The sequence below is a fragment of the Macaca fascicularis genome, chromosome 1 (assembly GCF_037993035.2).
Source record: "Macaca fascicularis isolate 582-1 chromosome 1, T2T-MFA8v1.1".
NCBI classification, from domain to species: domain Eukaryota; kingdom Metazoa; phylum Chordata; class Mammalia; order Primates; family Cercopithecidae; genus Macaca; species Macaca fascicularis.
Window position 1 is genome coordinate 64,322,823 of NC_088375.1, and position 15,815 is coordinate 64,338,637.

The 15,815-nt window shown below is 51.1% G+C and overlaps 1 protein-coding gene across 1 annotated transcript in view; it reads left to right on the forward strand.

Moving 5' to 3' along the window:
* The first annotated feature begins 8,082 nt into the window (after positions 1 to 8,082).
* Positions 8,083 to 15,815, forward strand: part of RASSF5 (Ras association domain family member 5) — a 79,546-nt gene continuing 71,813 nt past the window's right edge. Inside the window, exon 1 of the mRNA XM_005540637.5 lies at positions 8,083 to 8,614. Within this exon, the coding sequence (XP_005540694.1) occupies positions 8,158 to 8,614 (457 nt within the window). The 5' untranslated portion in view covers positions 8,083 to 8,157. The remainder of the gene's footprint in view (positions 8,615 to 15,815) is intronic.

A 15,815-nucleotide genomic window follows, 5' to 3' on the forward strand; every position in this document is an offset into this window, starting at 1 on the left:
GTTGGTCAGGCTGGTCTCAAACTCCCCATCTCAGGTGATCCACCCATCTCGGCCTCCCAAAGGGCTAGGATTACAGGCGTGAGCCACTGCACCGGCCCAAAACACAATATTATTAACACAATAGTTTTCTGCATACTCTGCTCACCTTCCTCATCCCCTCCCCACCTCATTCAGCTATGAGCCCCTGCACAGGGTAGGTAGAGGAAACAGAAGGTCTTGTCTCAGATGGGCTGAGTCGGGGGCTCAGATCGGTCACAGATATCTGGGAAGATTCCATGTGGCATTCAGATTCATGGCTAGCAGACTCTTAAAACAGGCTGACCCAAGCTAAAAGGGGGCCTAACTGGAAGGATGAGGGGGCCTGTCCCAGGTACCCAGGCTGGAAGTACAGTCAGCTCTGGAGGGCATGGTACTACAGGGCCACATCTCTATTTCTCTCCCAGAATCCACACAGTTTCCTCTCTTGAGACTGCTGTCCTGGTTTCAAAACACATATTTTGGGACCCCACTCAGCTCCTGAATCCAATTGTTAAGGGTGTGGCCCAGGAATCTGTTTTATTGATGAGCTTCCCTGGTAATTCTCACACCAGCTCAGGTTTGAGAACGCTGAGGCAGAGTTTACAAAGATCCCGCAGAGGGCATGTGAATGGTCCAACAGAAGCCAATTGGCAGTGCATGGTACACTGGACCAGGCACCCCACCCCATACCCACCCTGAGAGCTGAGGCCAGGGCAGCCAGTCTAAGGACAGGATGGATCTCAACCATGGCTAGGCCACCCACCTACTGGAACCACAGTTTGCTTTCACGGAGCCGCTTTGCTTCACTATCCTCAAAGGATTGCTGCAACTGGTCATTTTGGGTTCACTTCCAAACTGCTTCGCTGATTTTTTAAAATTTATGTTTATATATTTATTTAGGACAGAGTCTTGCTCTGTCACCCAGCTGGAGTGCAGTGGCGCAATCTTGGCTCACTGCAAACTCCAACTTCCTAGTTTAGGTAATTCTCCTGCCTCAGCCTCCCAAGTAGCTGGTATTACAGGCACGTGCCACCACGCCCAGCTAATTTTTGTATTTTTAGTAGAGACAGGGTTTCATCGCGTTGGCCAGGATGGTCTCGATCTCCCGATCTCGCGATCAGCCCGCCTTAGCCTCCGAAAGTGCTGGGATTACAGGTGTGAGCCACCGCGCTCAGCCTGTTTTATTTATTTATTTATTATTTATTTATTTATTTGAGACAGAATGTCACTCTATCCCCCAGGCTGGAGTGCAGTGGTGCAATCTCGGCTCACTGCAACCACCTCCCAGGTTCCAGCCATTCTCCTGACTCAACCTCCCTAGTAGCTGGGTCTACAGGTGCCCGCTACCACGCCTGGCTAATTTTTGTATTTTTAGTAGAGATGGGGTTTTCGCCATGTTTGGCCAGGCTGGTCTCAAACTTCTGACCTCAGGTGATCCGCCCGCCTCGGCCTCCCAAAGTGCTGGGGTGACAGGTATGAGTCACCAGGCCCAACCACGCTTCGATGATTTTTTAAAGGGTGGAGTTCTGGTTTCTTTTCCCCCATCTCACAAAGGATCCTTAATCAGGCAACCCCGATGGGAAGTGTTAAGGAATGAGCCAGGCTGACCTGAAATAGCTTCAGTTTCTGTTCCTTGGGAGCTCAGAATGACTGCCGCTGGAGCAGTGTGGTGCCCTTCTCTTCATTCTTCACCAGAGACAGAGGAGGAGGGGTGAGATAAGAGGTGGGAGTGAGAAAGGAGAGAGGGAGGGGGAGATGAAGACGGATGGAGAGGGAGAGGGAGAGAGGATGAGCAGGGCACGGGGAGAGGGAGCAGAAAGGAGAGGCAAGACAGGGAGACACAGAGCACAGAGGAGGAGACAGGTGGGGGCCGGGGTGGGGCAGGAAGAGCCTGTGAGGTCACCCAGGCCACCCTGCTCTCGCTGGTCTGTTGTAACCCAGTCCATGACTTCCTACCACCGCAGTGGGCCAAGTTGGCTTAGTGCTGGAATGCAAGTGGCTATGGCTTGGAGCTTTCCCTCTGGCTGAGGAAAAAAAATTGCTGACAAATCTGCCTGGAATATCTGAGTTTTTCCAATGCAGAAAGAAGAAACATACAAACACACACACACACACACACGTACACACACACACCAGTCTTATCATAAGCCTGGTAGAGCAGTTCAGGATGGAAAATTTTCATAATTGAGATGGATGGAGGAGGTGCCACTAAAACTGGTGGAAAACAAGCCCCACCTGCCCCCACTCTATATGATGACACCTTTCCAGGAGCCCTCGTATCCCTCCCTGCTTTCGTCCCCCACCTTGATCTGCCCTTCTTGTCCCCAAGTACTGTCAAGGACCTAGGAGATCCCCTTGGGAGCACTGGAGTTTGGTGACACACAGAAAGCCCATTCCACCAAGAGTGGAGATGGTGCCCCACCAGCCCTCAGCCCTGGCCAGCTACAAGCATCTGGAGGCAGGAAATTCACCCAGTGACCAGCATCTTGGAGGAGGTACATGAGTCTTAAATGGAGCTCCCAATACTACTCCAACTTCTACCCCGCCCCAGCAGGTCCTCGGGGACCTTCCATGCTCCCCAAACCAAACGATTCCTCCATCTCTCCATCTCTGGGTGCAGGGGGCATGGCTTGAAGAGAAAAAAATCCTGGAAATTTACGAAAAATCCTGGAAATTCTGGAAATTTAAGAAATCCTGGAAATCCTGGAAATTTAAGAATCCTGGAAATTTAAGAAAAATCCTGGAAATTTAAGAAAAAAATCCTGGGATAGGTACAGGTTAATGAGCATCTCCAGTTAGCCCTGCATGGTGGGATCAGAAAGACCACAAGACCCAAGTAAGGGAGGCAAACATGTGCAAACTGAGCTGCGACTCATGTTAGGATACTCTGAACGTCAGAGGTACAATGGGCTTCTTGTGAGATCCCAGGTAAGGAGCCATGAGTGAGGTCTGGGTGACTCTGAGAAGGCTCTGGAGGACCTGGCGTTTGGACTAGACCCTTGGAGTGGAGCGGGGTTTCCACAGGGAGAGGAAACTGGGAAAAGATTTTGCTGATCCTTCAAACTGCACCTACAAAGCATGATCAGAGATTCTGAGCCCTGCCCTTTCTACCACGCCAGCTGGGCAGGACAAAGACAAATTCGTGGACCTGAGTGGATATGAGTCCAGACTGTGATACCTGTTTGGGCCAGTCACATGACTTCTCTGAGCCTTGATTGTCTCATCTGTAAAATAGGAATTACAGCCATTTCACAGAGTTGCCATGAAGATGAAGTCATTCAAGCCAAAAGTGCCTGCCACATAATAGATGCTCAATGTATGTTTCTTGAGCAAATATGTGTAACATATGGCACTTTACAAGGGATTTCTTTCACAAACACAATTTTGATCCTCCAAAACATTTTGTCATGGTCCCTGCTCTCAGTCTCGTAATGTAAAATATGACTGACCCCCATCACACATTGCAGGCAGCACTCACTTCCTGGGAAAGCTGAGCTCTGTATGCAACACGCTGCCCAAGAAGGAAAGGAAGCAGCACTGGAGACCTGTGTTTCGTCGTTAATCAAGATAAGGGCATTTTTTTCCAAATGTCTGTGGAGGGGGTCACACAATTTTAACCATTCACTGCTGTAACCCCATTTTCAAAGTGTGGTCTGTGAGCCATATGAATCAAAGTTTCTTGCAAAATCCAGGCCAAAATCCAGACATAAGGAATCAGAGGGTCGGGTCCAAGAATATGCATTTTGAACAAACTCAGGTTCATAAAGCTTGAAAAGTTTTTGAGGCTGTTGTGCCTGTTGTTCTCTTAGTCTGGTACATTCTTGCCCAGATAGACAAAGGGCTTGCTTCGTTCAGGTCTGTTTAAATGTCTGCTCCCCAGAAAGGTCTTTCTTGACTACTCAAATAGAGTAGCCTCTATCACCTTCATCCCCTTAATGTGCTGGATTTTTATCAAAGTACTTACAACCTGACATCATATTATTCTTGTGTTTGTTTATTGTCTGGCTCTTTCATTAAATGTAAGCTTCATGAACATATCCATTTCACTGTTGTACCTTTAATGCTTAGAACAGTGCTTGATACATAGTGGATATCAGAGAATTACTCATTAAATGAATGAATAACTGCTCTATGCCCTTGAAGACTGCACTGGTCATTAGTGCTGACTGCCAACTATTTCCAGTTCTTTCCCCTTCTGAGCACAAGGTAGACTTGTAAATCTGCTCCTGTTTGTAGGATGGGTTCATATGACTAGTTCTGGTCAATAAGCTGTGAGTGAAAGTGACTGGAGCTTTTAAATGCTGGTGTGGGATCCTCCAGGCTCTCCGAGTTTCCCTTTGGCACAGTGATTGGCAAAATTAGACATGGTGAGTCTGATGAGAAGAGAGCCCATGCCAACCTGCAAAAGGCATGTAACGTGAGTGAGAAAGGAGACTGTTATTTCAGGGCACTGAGCGGTGGAGCTTATTACTACAGCATAACCTAACTTGTCCTGACTCTTACAGCGATTCCATGTAGACAGTTGTGCAACTGTGAGAATCCCTGGGAGTTCCCTGAAAGCTTCGGGGATTTCAGGTGACTTCAAACGCCTCAAAGCCAAACAAAACCAAAAAACGTCCCTTTTAGGAAGTCAGGCCATGTTCTGTCCTTCCATTTTCCTTCTTACTAGGGGACTTGGGGAGGGAGACTGAGGGACGGTGGTAAAACAACTCACCCAACAGGAAAACCAGCACGCTCCGGGACCACCTCTGAAGTGATCTCACACCCTGACCACACACTCTAACCTCACTGTCATAATCCTTCCCCTTGGTCAAAAATAAAAGCAGCACACCCACTCTGCTGGGAGTGAGTCACAAACAGAAAAAAGTCAATGGGTCTGAGCCAAGAGGATCTACTAACAAGGGGGAAAAGCTCCCAGGGGAGGTGTTTCAGCAGATGCTGTGGTCTCACCCTTGTAGCCTGAATGACCAGACAGATCCAAAAAATGTTAAAGTCCGGGCATCCGACACTACCCCAGCAATGTCCTGACCTTATAATGAGACTAGAGTTTCTTTAGCACTTCTTCTCTGGAGAAGAAGGAATAAGTTGCTATTCATGTGGGGTGTGTGTGTGTGTGTGTGTGTGTGTGTGTGTGTGTGTGAACAAGAAAGAAGTCTATGTGTGTGTGTTGTGGGTGGTGGGGGGATGCTATTTCAGGGAAGAAGGGGACTGGGCTGGGAAAACTGGCATCAGAGGAGACATGCCCCAGCCAGGGAGCCTCATGTTGAGGTTGAGGAGGGCAACTACCCGCCCCAACTCTAATTTCTTGGCTCAGGGAGATGAACTTTAAGATAAACTTTATGATAAACTTTTTGGATTGGTTACATGGAGTTATATGATTAATATCTCCATTTTCATCTCCATTCCCATCCAAGAAGCCAAATGTAGGGCTCTGGCCCTGCACTATCTCCTCCCGCATTCATGCTAAGAGCAGCCCCTGCCAGTCCACCAAATCAGAGCTGCAGGAGGAAAACAAAAACTAGAGCATTTTTCTGTACAGCCCAGACAACTGGGGAAGAGCTTTACGCCTGATGGTTTCAGATAGTCCTCAGTTTCCCATGGCCAGAGATGATGCCCCTCCCCATGAGTCTCTCTATCCAGGAAATTTCGGCTGGGATGCCCAAACCATGCTTTGAGGCTGCAGGGAAGGACAGAGATGGAGACTGTTAGCAATTATTTCACAAATGGCATTTCAAAGCCGATCTTCCAGGGATGCACTTGTTGTCAGATCCCTGCTGCTTCTTGCTCCAACAGGCTGTCACTCAGAGCTCAAGCTGGGTCCATGCCCAGGACCTCACCCACCCACTGTAATCCTGGAAGGGAAGGAGTCTCAAGTGTGTGGAGATGGGCAACAGGGTGTGGACACAGCAAATGTTTATATGGAATACAGATTTCTGCAACAACCCCAAGAGAACTGCTTGCAGAAAAAGTAGGAGATGAAAATAAGACACCACAAGAGCAAATTGTATTTTCCCTTTTACACCTTCAGCAGAAAGTATTCAGGAATAGCCCCTATTGGGCTTTTCTCTGTCATGTCCACTGAAGTACACTTGTCCTGGGGAGAAGGAACAGAGAAGCTCATTCTCTTATCACCACCTCAGACCTAGAGCAATGGTTTTCCAAGTTGGGTCCCTGGATCAATAGCATCAACACCTGGGAACTTGCTAAAAATGAGTCATCTCGAACCCCAGCCCCAGACCTATAGATTCTGAAACTTTGGGGATGAAGCCCACTAATCTTAACAAGCCCTCCAGGTGACTGTGATGCATACCAAGGTTTGAAAACCACTGATGTAGCAAAAGCAAGGTTAGGAGAGGGAAGAGGAAAGGTAGAGGAGGGGTGGGGCAGAGGGGGTGGCCTGTGGCGCACACCCCTCTTCGGAGCTCCTCTATTTGGTAGCTCTGTGGGGTTGATTGTCCCCTGGGTCATTCCTCAGAAACCACCTCATAGGGTGAGCTCCGGCCTCTGGTGAACCCCAGAGCCCCAGGAACCTCTCATCTGCTACAGATATGGGAGGCAGAGGACTATGATTACCATGAGGGAGAAGCCATGGACTAAAGCTGACTGGGAATTCCCTGGCCACTGGACTCTGGAATTCTTAGGAATTACCTAAAAATTACCTCCAAGGGAAAAATAAAAAGCAAAAGTGAAGATTCCCCTACAAAGCACTAGGGGGAGACCGGTCTCTGGCCTGGGAAGAGAAAGGAGAGACCAGGTCCAGAAGAATTTTAGACTATTCTTCTAAAAAATGACCACCGCTAGACAGACCAAACTGAACCCGTGTTTTAAGAGGAAAGCTGTGATCACTGAGTCATAATGACGGAGCTGGAAACACCACGTTAACACCCACCCGTCTCGCTACCTCCAGCCCAGTGTGCAGTTAACAAAATTGGGGCTGGAGAGGGCCCAGGCCCAGGTTCAGAGATCCAGGAGTCCTCCTTATCCATGAGATGGGCCTGTTTCCATGGGCAAAGGTGCCTGTCAGGAAAAACTACATAATTTGTGGGAACCGGTGCAAAAAGAAGACGCCTGGCCCTTTGTTCAAAAAGTAAGACTTTCAAGATGGTGACCGCAGAGCGTTAAACCAGACAGGAGTCCATGAAGCAAGCCTTCATTGGGGAAAGTGCCGGGAGAAAGGAGATCTCTCTTTGGGTCCCATGACTGAGCCGTCCATACCAGGTTCCACGTAGGGCATTTAGGGGAACTGGTATCTCCATAGTAATTACTCGAGCAGCTCTAGGGAGCGGAGGGTTGGCTAAGGAAGAAAAGCTCCCCCAACCCTTGGGGCGCGGGAGCGTTCTCTGCATCGAGTCCCCCTACCTCCCCCGCACCAGTCTTCCAGGAAAGAGGAATACCCTACCCGGCAGGACTGCAAAGGGAGGGGAAATCCAACCAGAGCGAAAGTCGCACTCGGACAGCTCTGCCAGCCCCAGCTGCGCTGGCTGCATCCGGCGGTCAGCCACGGGACAACGCGCGGCTGCCGTAGCACGAGCGGGGCATTCCCGACCCGCGTCGAGCTCGCCTGTAGAGGGGGCGGAGGGCGGCGACAAGCCGGAGAGAGAAAGGGCCAAGGAGCACTGCCCTTCTGTCCGCACGATCAGCGGGAGGGTGGCGGGCGGACGCCTAGACTGAGGGGCCCTACTGAGACCCCATCAAGCCAGTTCCCAAGCCTTTCCCTCCGACCTGCTCCCTCCCGGGGCGCGTGAGGGTGCGGGTGGCGGGTGGACCTGGTGTTGGGGGAAGTGATCGGCAAGGGAAAGAGGCAGGGCTGAAGGCCGAGGGTCCCTCGCAGAAATGCGCCCTCTGAACTGTACTGTACAGAGGCGCTCCTCTGCGGAATCCTGCAGCTGCTCCAGGTGACGCCCCCAAATCCACACTCGAGCAGACGTCACCCCGCACCGACCCTACCCCTCGGTCCGTCGGTGGTTCCCTTGGGTAGTTCTTCCTGCCACTCCGACTCTCCCCGCCCCCGCCCCGCCCAGCAGGCTGCGGTCCCTTTAAAGGCGCGCTGATGTGGGGCCGCCCCTTCTCTCGGGGCTGCCTCGGGAGTAGCGCAGTCGCCAAAGCCGCCGCTGCCAAAGCCACAGCCACTAGCCGGGCATGGCCATGGCGTCCTCGGCCATCGGGCAGCGCCCGTACCCGATACTCTTGGACCCCGAGCCGCCTCACTATCTACAGAGCCTGAGCGGCCCCGAGCCGCCGCCGCCGCCCCCCGACCGGTCCTCCCGCCGCTGTGTCCCGGCGCCCCTCTCCACTGCGCCCGGGGCGCACGAGGGGCGCAGCGCCCGGAGGGCTGCCCGGGGGAACCTGGAGCCCCCAACCCGGGCCTCCCGACCCGCTCGCCCGCTCCGGCCTGGTCTGCAGCAGAGACTGCGGCGGCGGCCTGGAGCGCCCCGACCCCGCGACGTGAGGAGCATCTTCGAGCAGCCGCAGGATCCCCGAGTCCCGGCGGAGCGAGGCGAGGGGCACTGCTTCGCGGAATTGGTGCTGCCGGGCGGCCCCGGCTGGTGTGACCTGTGTGGACGAGAGGTGCTGCGGCAGGCGCTGCGCTGCGCTAGTAAGTGTGAAGGCAGGGGAGGGGCGCGCGGGGAGACCGCAGTCTGGGGGCGAAGGACTGGTAGGGCCCTGGGGCAGGGAGAGAGGGGCCATTACACTCTCAGGCTCCAGGGGAGCCCCGACCATAAGGAGGTAACCCCTGGGGACAGTCTTCTCCTTAGCTCCCTGCCCTGTATCCTTTAGTGCCTGCCCACTGCCTAGGTATGGTTATGCGGTAGTTAACAGATACCTGTCTCCTGACAGGTGCATGCCTCGGCCCTACACACACACACACACACACACACACGCAGGTTGTGGGGGGTGGGTGGGTGATGGCCTCAGCGACAAGGTCATTCTGTCATCTCCCTGTGCACCCTCATGGTTTCGTTGTGAGTTCTTGGGAGTGGGTTGTGAGACTGCTGTTAGATGACCATTTGACCCTTGCTTATTAGGGTTACTGACAAAACGCTAGACCTCTCCTCCAGGCTCAGACCTCTCCTCCAGGGGTACCTATTGGGACAGGGAGGAGACCTTGTTAGGCTCCGGATAAAGGCAGGCTGTGAGACTGAAGAGAGCCTGAAGTCACCCTGAACCCGTGCCCCCTCCTGCCTTTCGCCTCTGGCCCCTCAAACCTTTGGACTCTGCTCCAATGTTTGGCTGTGCCCTGCCTCCTCCCCTTCCTCCTCCTGGGTTCCTGCCCTAGTCGTCATGCTCTAACATTACTCAACTCCTGACAGGGTCCCTTCATCTCCACAGCTCTCAGGCCCCTCCAGTCACCTCCTGAGCCAGGCTCTTCTCAAAGCCAGAAAACACTGGGCCCCCAGTGTATACATTTTCTGAGCTAATCTTCATTTTTCTTGGGGGTTTATTATTTTTCTCCTCCTACAGTTAGGGGTGCGTATGCCTTTAATAGGTGTCCACCGTCCACCCCCTCCCCGGCATTTGCTCTTGCGTGTTTAGCAGAGGATATCCACAGCCATGTGTTCATGTGTTTACATGATATTTCAAATAACTGAAGCCCAAAGCACAGACAATGGCACAGCCTCTAACAAGCATCTCTGGAAATGGATTGTGGTTTGCATCTTTCAGCAAAGGCCCTTCCCCCATGACAGCAGCCTTACATCTCCCATCCAACGGTAGCGTTGGACAGCAGCAGCGATTTCCACATCAGGAAAAGCCTACCTTTTTTCTGCCTGCAGTCTGCAGCCGAGGATGTTCAGTGTGCCACCCGCTGCAGCTGGCTGCAGGGAAATAGAGCTCAGACTCTAAGCCTGGATCAACTGGAAGGGAAAGATTGGAAGGGCAAGTGGGTGGTGCTCTTTCCTCCACCAGAACTCCCAGTTCAGGTGCTAATTAAGAAGGAAGGAGCAAAGGTTTGTAGAGGTACATGTTGTGGGTAGAGGGGCTGCTGTCCTTTGGTAAATGCCTTTGACTGCAGTAGAATCGAGTGCAACTTACCCTTGGGTGTGTCGGCAGCTTTTGCACTTTCAAGATTCCCTTACTGCATCCAACAACCCCTACACACAGGCAGAGAGCCGGGAGCCTCAGTGAAATGAGTTTTATCATAGCTGGAATCCCAGGAAATCTGCTTCATTGGCATTCTAGTTTGTAGTTAGACTTTGGGGGACTATATCACTTGTTGAAGATTTTGCACATAGTTTTGTGATTTTCTTTTTCTGGTTTGGTGATAATGGTACCTTTGTGTGTATTTGTATGTGCCTGTGTGAGATACTCCATGATTAAATGAATTGATCATCATGTCACATCAGAATTGTCGTTCTCCTTTGATAAAGTCATACATCATTTCTAGTGGCAGGAAGACTCAGGCCCCCAGGCAGTACCTCTGACTTTGTGCGTGACTTGGTGAGGTGTTTTTACTTTCCTGGGCTCTCATGGCCCCCCACATAGTTGGTTTAATACTAACGATGTCTGAACACTGGAGAGAAAGCAAAACTGGAATCAAGGGGCTACAAAAAGGAGTCTCTGTTTGTCATGATTAATATTTAACTAATTGTGAACCTATGGCTGGATGGCAAAAGTTGAGAAACGTTCTGATGTGCAGATGAGGGCTGGCAGGTGGAGACATAGCAGGCCAAACTCGTGGAGCATCTTTCTTCAAGCTGAAGGGTCTGATTCCATGGTGGGGTTGCTTTGTTTTATCTTCATTTTGAAAAGCAAGTGTTAGAAATAGGACTTTAAAAAATCATACTATGCAGTAGTTAAGAGTACAGACTGGAACCAGAGCCCTGGGTTTGAATCCTGACTACCACTTAGTCCCCATGTTACCCCCGGACGTCTCTGTGTTCTGCTTCCTTGTTTAAAAAAAAATGGGGATGGCCGGGCGCGGTGGCTCACGCCTGTAATCCCAGCACTTTGGGAGGCCGAGGCGGGCAGATCACAAGGTCAGGAGATCGAGACCACGGTGAAACCCCGTTTCTACTAAAAATACAAAAAATTAGCCGGGCGCGGTGGCGGGCGCCTGTAGTCCCAGCTACTCAGGAGGCTGAGGCAGGAGAATGGCGTGAACCCGGGAGGCGGAGCTTGCAGTGAGCCGAGATTGCGCCACTGCACTCCAGCCTGGGCGACAGAGCGAGACTCTGTCTCCAAAAAAAAAAAAAAAAAAAAAAAAAAAGGGGGATAATGATATTACCTACTTCAGCATGTTAATGTGAGAATTAAATGGATTAATATACATAAGGCACTCGGAACAGGGCCTAGCAAAATGCAATACGAATGTTTAATTCGATATGATTGTTATTGTCCCCTCCCATCTCACAGCTGTAACAACTAGTCTGGGCTCGTGACACCTCCTAGGATTACCTTTCGAAGCAGTGAGTACAATTTGCAAGCTCTGCCTGGTTGCTGAGCTAAGTGGGGAGGTGACTGCCATAGGCATCCCAGAAAATTTGGGTATTAGGCGTTCTGTAGAAATGCCACTCCTACCTGATGTCCTGCTGTGGCTGAGGAGACCCTTCTGTGCCTGGCATAGGGGCCACAAAGTCCTTGGCTCCTTGTCTTTGTGTTACTTGCACCTAGCAGAGTGCCAGGCACACAGCAGGGTCTCACCGCGTGGTGAGTGATGAAAACGATGGCTTGTTTGTGCTATGAAATATCCCTGCCCTTGGAAACAAGCAGGAGGGCATTGGGTATGTGAATGTGAGTGACATCTGTCTGCCCAGGAGGCTGACACTGGGTGGGAACCATGTTGGCAGAAGGGGCTTTTAGTAAGGAAAACATTTTGGAAAACACTCTTCCCACTGTCTGTCTGCCTTTTTAGCAAAAGTTCATCTAACCTAAGCTTACCCCACTTCAAGGTCTGTAACCAAGCTCTGGTTAATGCTGGATTTGTGAACAGGGAAGTTCAGAGTTAATATTAATTTCTAGGATTAAAGAAATCATAGTTGTGAGATAGAGAAGGAAATCCAGTGGTGATATGTGGAAAGACAGAGAGAGAACGAAAGGTTGTGTGAGCACATGTGTGTGTTTTGGGGTAGGGGTGGTGGTGATGGTGAGAATGCATTTCTAGCATTCTAGCGGGGGAATGGTCAACAGCAAATAACCAGAGAAACTCACTGGCTGCCCTTTGACTTTGTTCTCAGGGACTTTCCCTTACAGATGATGTCCCTTCCTCTTCCTTCTGTAGAAGGTGCATGGAGGTGGCCTTTTACCTTTCATCTCATTTTGGTGACTGCGTAAGCCATCCTGGACCAGGGAATGGTCTGGCACTTGGAGAAACCTAAGCCTTACTCAAACCCTCCTGGAGATGCTTAGACACACCTTGACCATTGTCAGTGGATGCCACCTGTCTGCTCCTGGAGTCCGAGTCTCTCTCCAGAGGGGGCGTTATTCAGGGCTGTGAAGTGTTAAGTGATTGGAATTACATGGTTGAAAGGGAGGCCCTCTAACCTCCCGACTCTGTGATAGATTTTAATGATGCTGTGAATACAAGGCCCTGCCATGCAGCCCTCAGGGAAGGGCACCGGGACTATTCTTATTAAGAATGGCTGATGTCTCCCAAGGCCTCTAGTCCGGTCTCTCTAGTCTTGCTGCTGCACTATTGGCTGGGTTCAACTCTACTTTCTGCACTTTCTGCACAGCTGGAAGCACCTGCGTGACAGCCCCCGATCCTGCAGACCCATCCCCCCCTTGTGCATTCTTTGTGAAAAAGGCTCCTAGGACATCGGCACTGATTCTTCCTGTAGCAGAGAAAGGTCTGCATTTCAGGCCTCTCAGAAATCATCCTGTGTTATTCTGGCGGCTTCTGTATTTATTTACCTTCGGCACTTGGAAGGTATTTGTGCACCCAGCAGCACTGAGTGTGTCGTGTGTGTTTTCCTTGATTTAGCCCCATGTTTGGCTTTAGAGTTTAAGAAAATGAAGCACAGAAATGGATATTTTGTTGTTAAAGATTGTGGGAATCCCCCACTCCCAAGCCCTCTCCTACCCCTGGCTCTAATTGGGGTCTTCTTCTTGGGCAAGGTCCTGTTGGAGGATGTGTGTGTTAGGGGCCAGGGAAAGGACCTGGAATGCTTTCAAAGAGGCCTTCTGAGCTCCCCACGCTGCAGCCCGGTTTTCCTCTCCTCCCTGCTTCCTGTCTTATCAAAAGATGAAAGTGAAAGGATTAAATGTGCGCTTAATTTTCCCCACTATTCATCAGAGCATGAAATTTTCTGATTATGGAGTGTGGGGGGCTTGAATCCCAGGTACAGTCAAAAATGATTAATGCCACTTATCTGCCAGCCTAATTAGACTTGGTAATGAACGTGTGTGTTTGCCTGCTGATCCTGCGGAGTTATTAGGTGGAAGGGAATTGACATCTCCTCGCAGCATTGAGGGTTTGGTCTGCTATCCTCTCTCTTCTCCCCAGTTCTACGGGCGAGCCAGCCTGTGCCAAGCCTGGCAGGTAGTCCCTGAGTAACAAAGAAAAGACAGCCCCCAGCCCAGTCCCAAGGGCCCTGCTGGGTAGGAGAGTGAATTTATCCTGTCAGGGAGCCACTTCCTGTGAAGTGTGAGCAGATCTGCGGCCAGAGCTCAGGAGAAGCTGCCGCAAGGCCGAGTCCAGGTCTGAGAATGGGCACAAGAAGAATTCTTCGCATGTCAATAGTGTCTTTTCCCTGAAGAGCCTAAAGTGTTTTCATGCCCGCTGCTACATTCATGCTCAAAATAGCTCCATGAGGTCAGAATACAGGGATACAGGGATGCTTAGCTCAGTTGAAAGGGAGTTACCTGGTCAGAGGTTACTTGCTGGCTTTGCCAGGGACAGTGGTAAAGTTAGAACCTCTCGGGCGGGCCTCATTCTGACAGGTCTTCAAGGCTGTCGTGATGTCTCAGGCCCTCAAGCCATTTCCTCCACTTTGGGCTTCAGATCCAGCACCTCTGTGTGAGAGGCAGTTACCTGAGATGGGATGGCCATGGGTGGGTCCCAGCTCCTGCACCCCAGTGTTCTCCCACAGGGCTCTCTCTGGCTCCCACACCCACCCCTCATCCCTCAGTTTCCCCGTGGAGGGCAGCTGCTGGCACTCTTGCCCTGCCCAAGCTTACTATGAAGGCTGCTGAGGAACCTGTAAACACATCTCTGGCCTCACCAGAGGCCATTCCTGTTCGCATTCCTCAGATGGCAAGGTGAGTATCCTTGGGTGGGTGAGTATTTGTGAGTGTGCAAAGCATGCAAGTTCCCCACCCCCAGCCCTTCTGAGGGAACCATGTTCCTGGGGCTCAGTCAGCGCCAGCTGGTACAATGTCCTTCTCACAAGCTTGCAGACCTGGGTCTGTGCTGGTGGCAGGATGTTTTCTGCCCCCCTGCAGGGTCTCGCTCCCTCTCTGCTGACTCTGGGCACCTGCCCCTCCCGCGGGGCTCTTTCTGACTCTCCAAGGCTGGGTGGGGAAGGGCTGGCGGCAGCTGGGAAGGCCGGGCCTGACTGGGGAGATGGTTTTGCATTTAGTCATTTTCAGTTTTTTTCCAAGAGTTTTGGCAAGCCTCTCTCCACATGTTCCGGGCTGGATCTCAGGGTCGGAAGGGGAACAGAGCCAGTTTTGGGGCTTAGGGGAAACAGCAAGGAGGCTGAGGTGATGATGTTAGACCAGGCAGAAGGTTGGGTTCCCTGGGGGCACTGGTTTAAATGGAATAAGGTCGGAGCTTGGGAGCAGTCAGGGGTTGCCCCACCCCAAGGTCAAGACTATCTTGACTCAGACCTGGGGAAGTGACTTTGAGTTTTTTCTGAAGCACTCATAACCATGCTGAGGAGACTCAGGCAGAGCCTGGTAGACCCCAAGAACTCTCCGTGGTGTGGTCTTTGGCTGAAGTGGCCACAAGGCCATGCCGGGCCTGTTCTAGCATGCCTGTGGTTCCTGGAGTACACAAAGGTTTGTGAGAGATGTACCCATCCGGAAATCTTTGAGGTTTGATTCTCTTTTTTTGCCCTTTTTGGAGAGGAAGGAGGAAGAGCAGTGGGGTCCCTCCGGGTGTCGTAGCATGTGTCCAGCCTCCCAGGGGAGAACGCCTCACTTTGGCTGAGGAGTCTGGTGACCCCTGGGAATTGTAGCACGTCCCAGATTTTCTTTCGGATTTTCCTACCTATAACTACTGCCCTGGCCCCATTCGAGGGCATGGGGCAGAGGGTTGAGGGGGAGTGCAAGATGTGCATGCTGAGGGTCTGCAAGAGGGTAGTGTTGGAAAGAGCAGTCTGTTCATTTTTGTGTGGCACCGAGCAGGTGAGTGGATGGCTGAGTATGACATTTACCTGTGACAGGTTTATTCTTCAGTGGAGGGCCTGTGTGCCACCTTCTTCTGAGGTGATGATGTTATCCTGTGTGCTCCCCATTCCTGTTTTTTGAACAAACATATTTCCAGGGTGGGGCAGGTCTTATTTAGATGTCTGCAGTGGCCATTGGCTGGGGCTCCTAGAAAATTAAATCGTGGCTTACACAGACCTTTAAGAAATCAGACTCCAGGTTTTCATGAAAGTCAGGCCAAAAAGAAGAGCGATGTTCTTACTTTTTAAAAATCCTTTTATGTTTTGTTTCTACTGGACGCTAGAACTGGAAAAGAATTACCATTGTGTTTGCTGAAGATACAAGCTGGCATTCTGTGAACCTGCTAGGATGAGAATATTCACATGGAACAGGAAGAGTTGAGAATGCAAAGAAACTGTCGGAGCAGAAATAACTGTTGCACTTGGCCGTCACTAAGGCCATTTGATATGCACTGCTTCTGTCAGGATTGC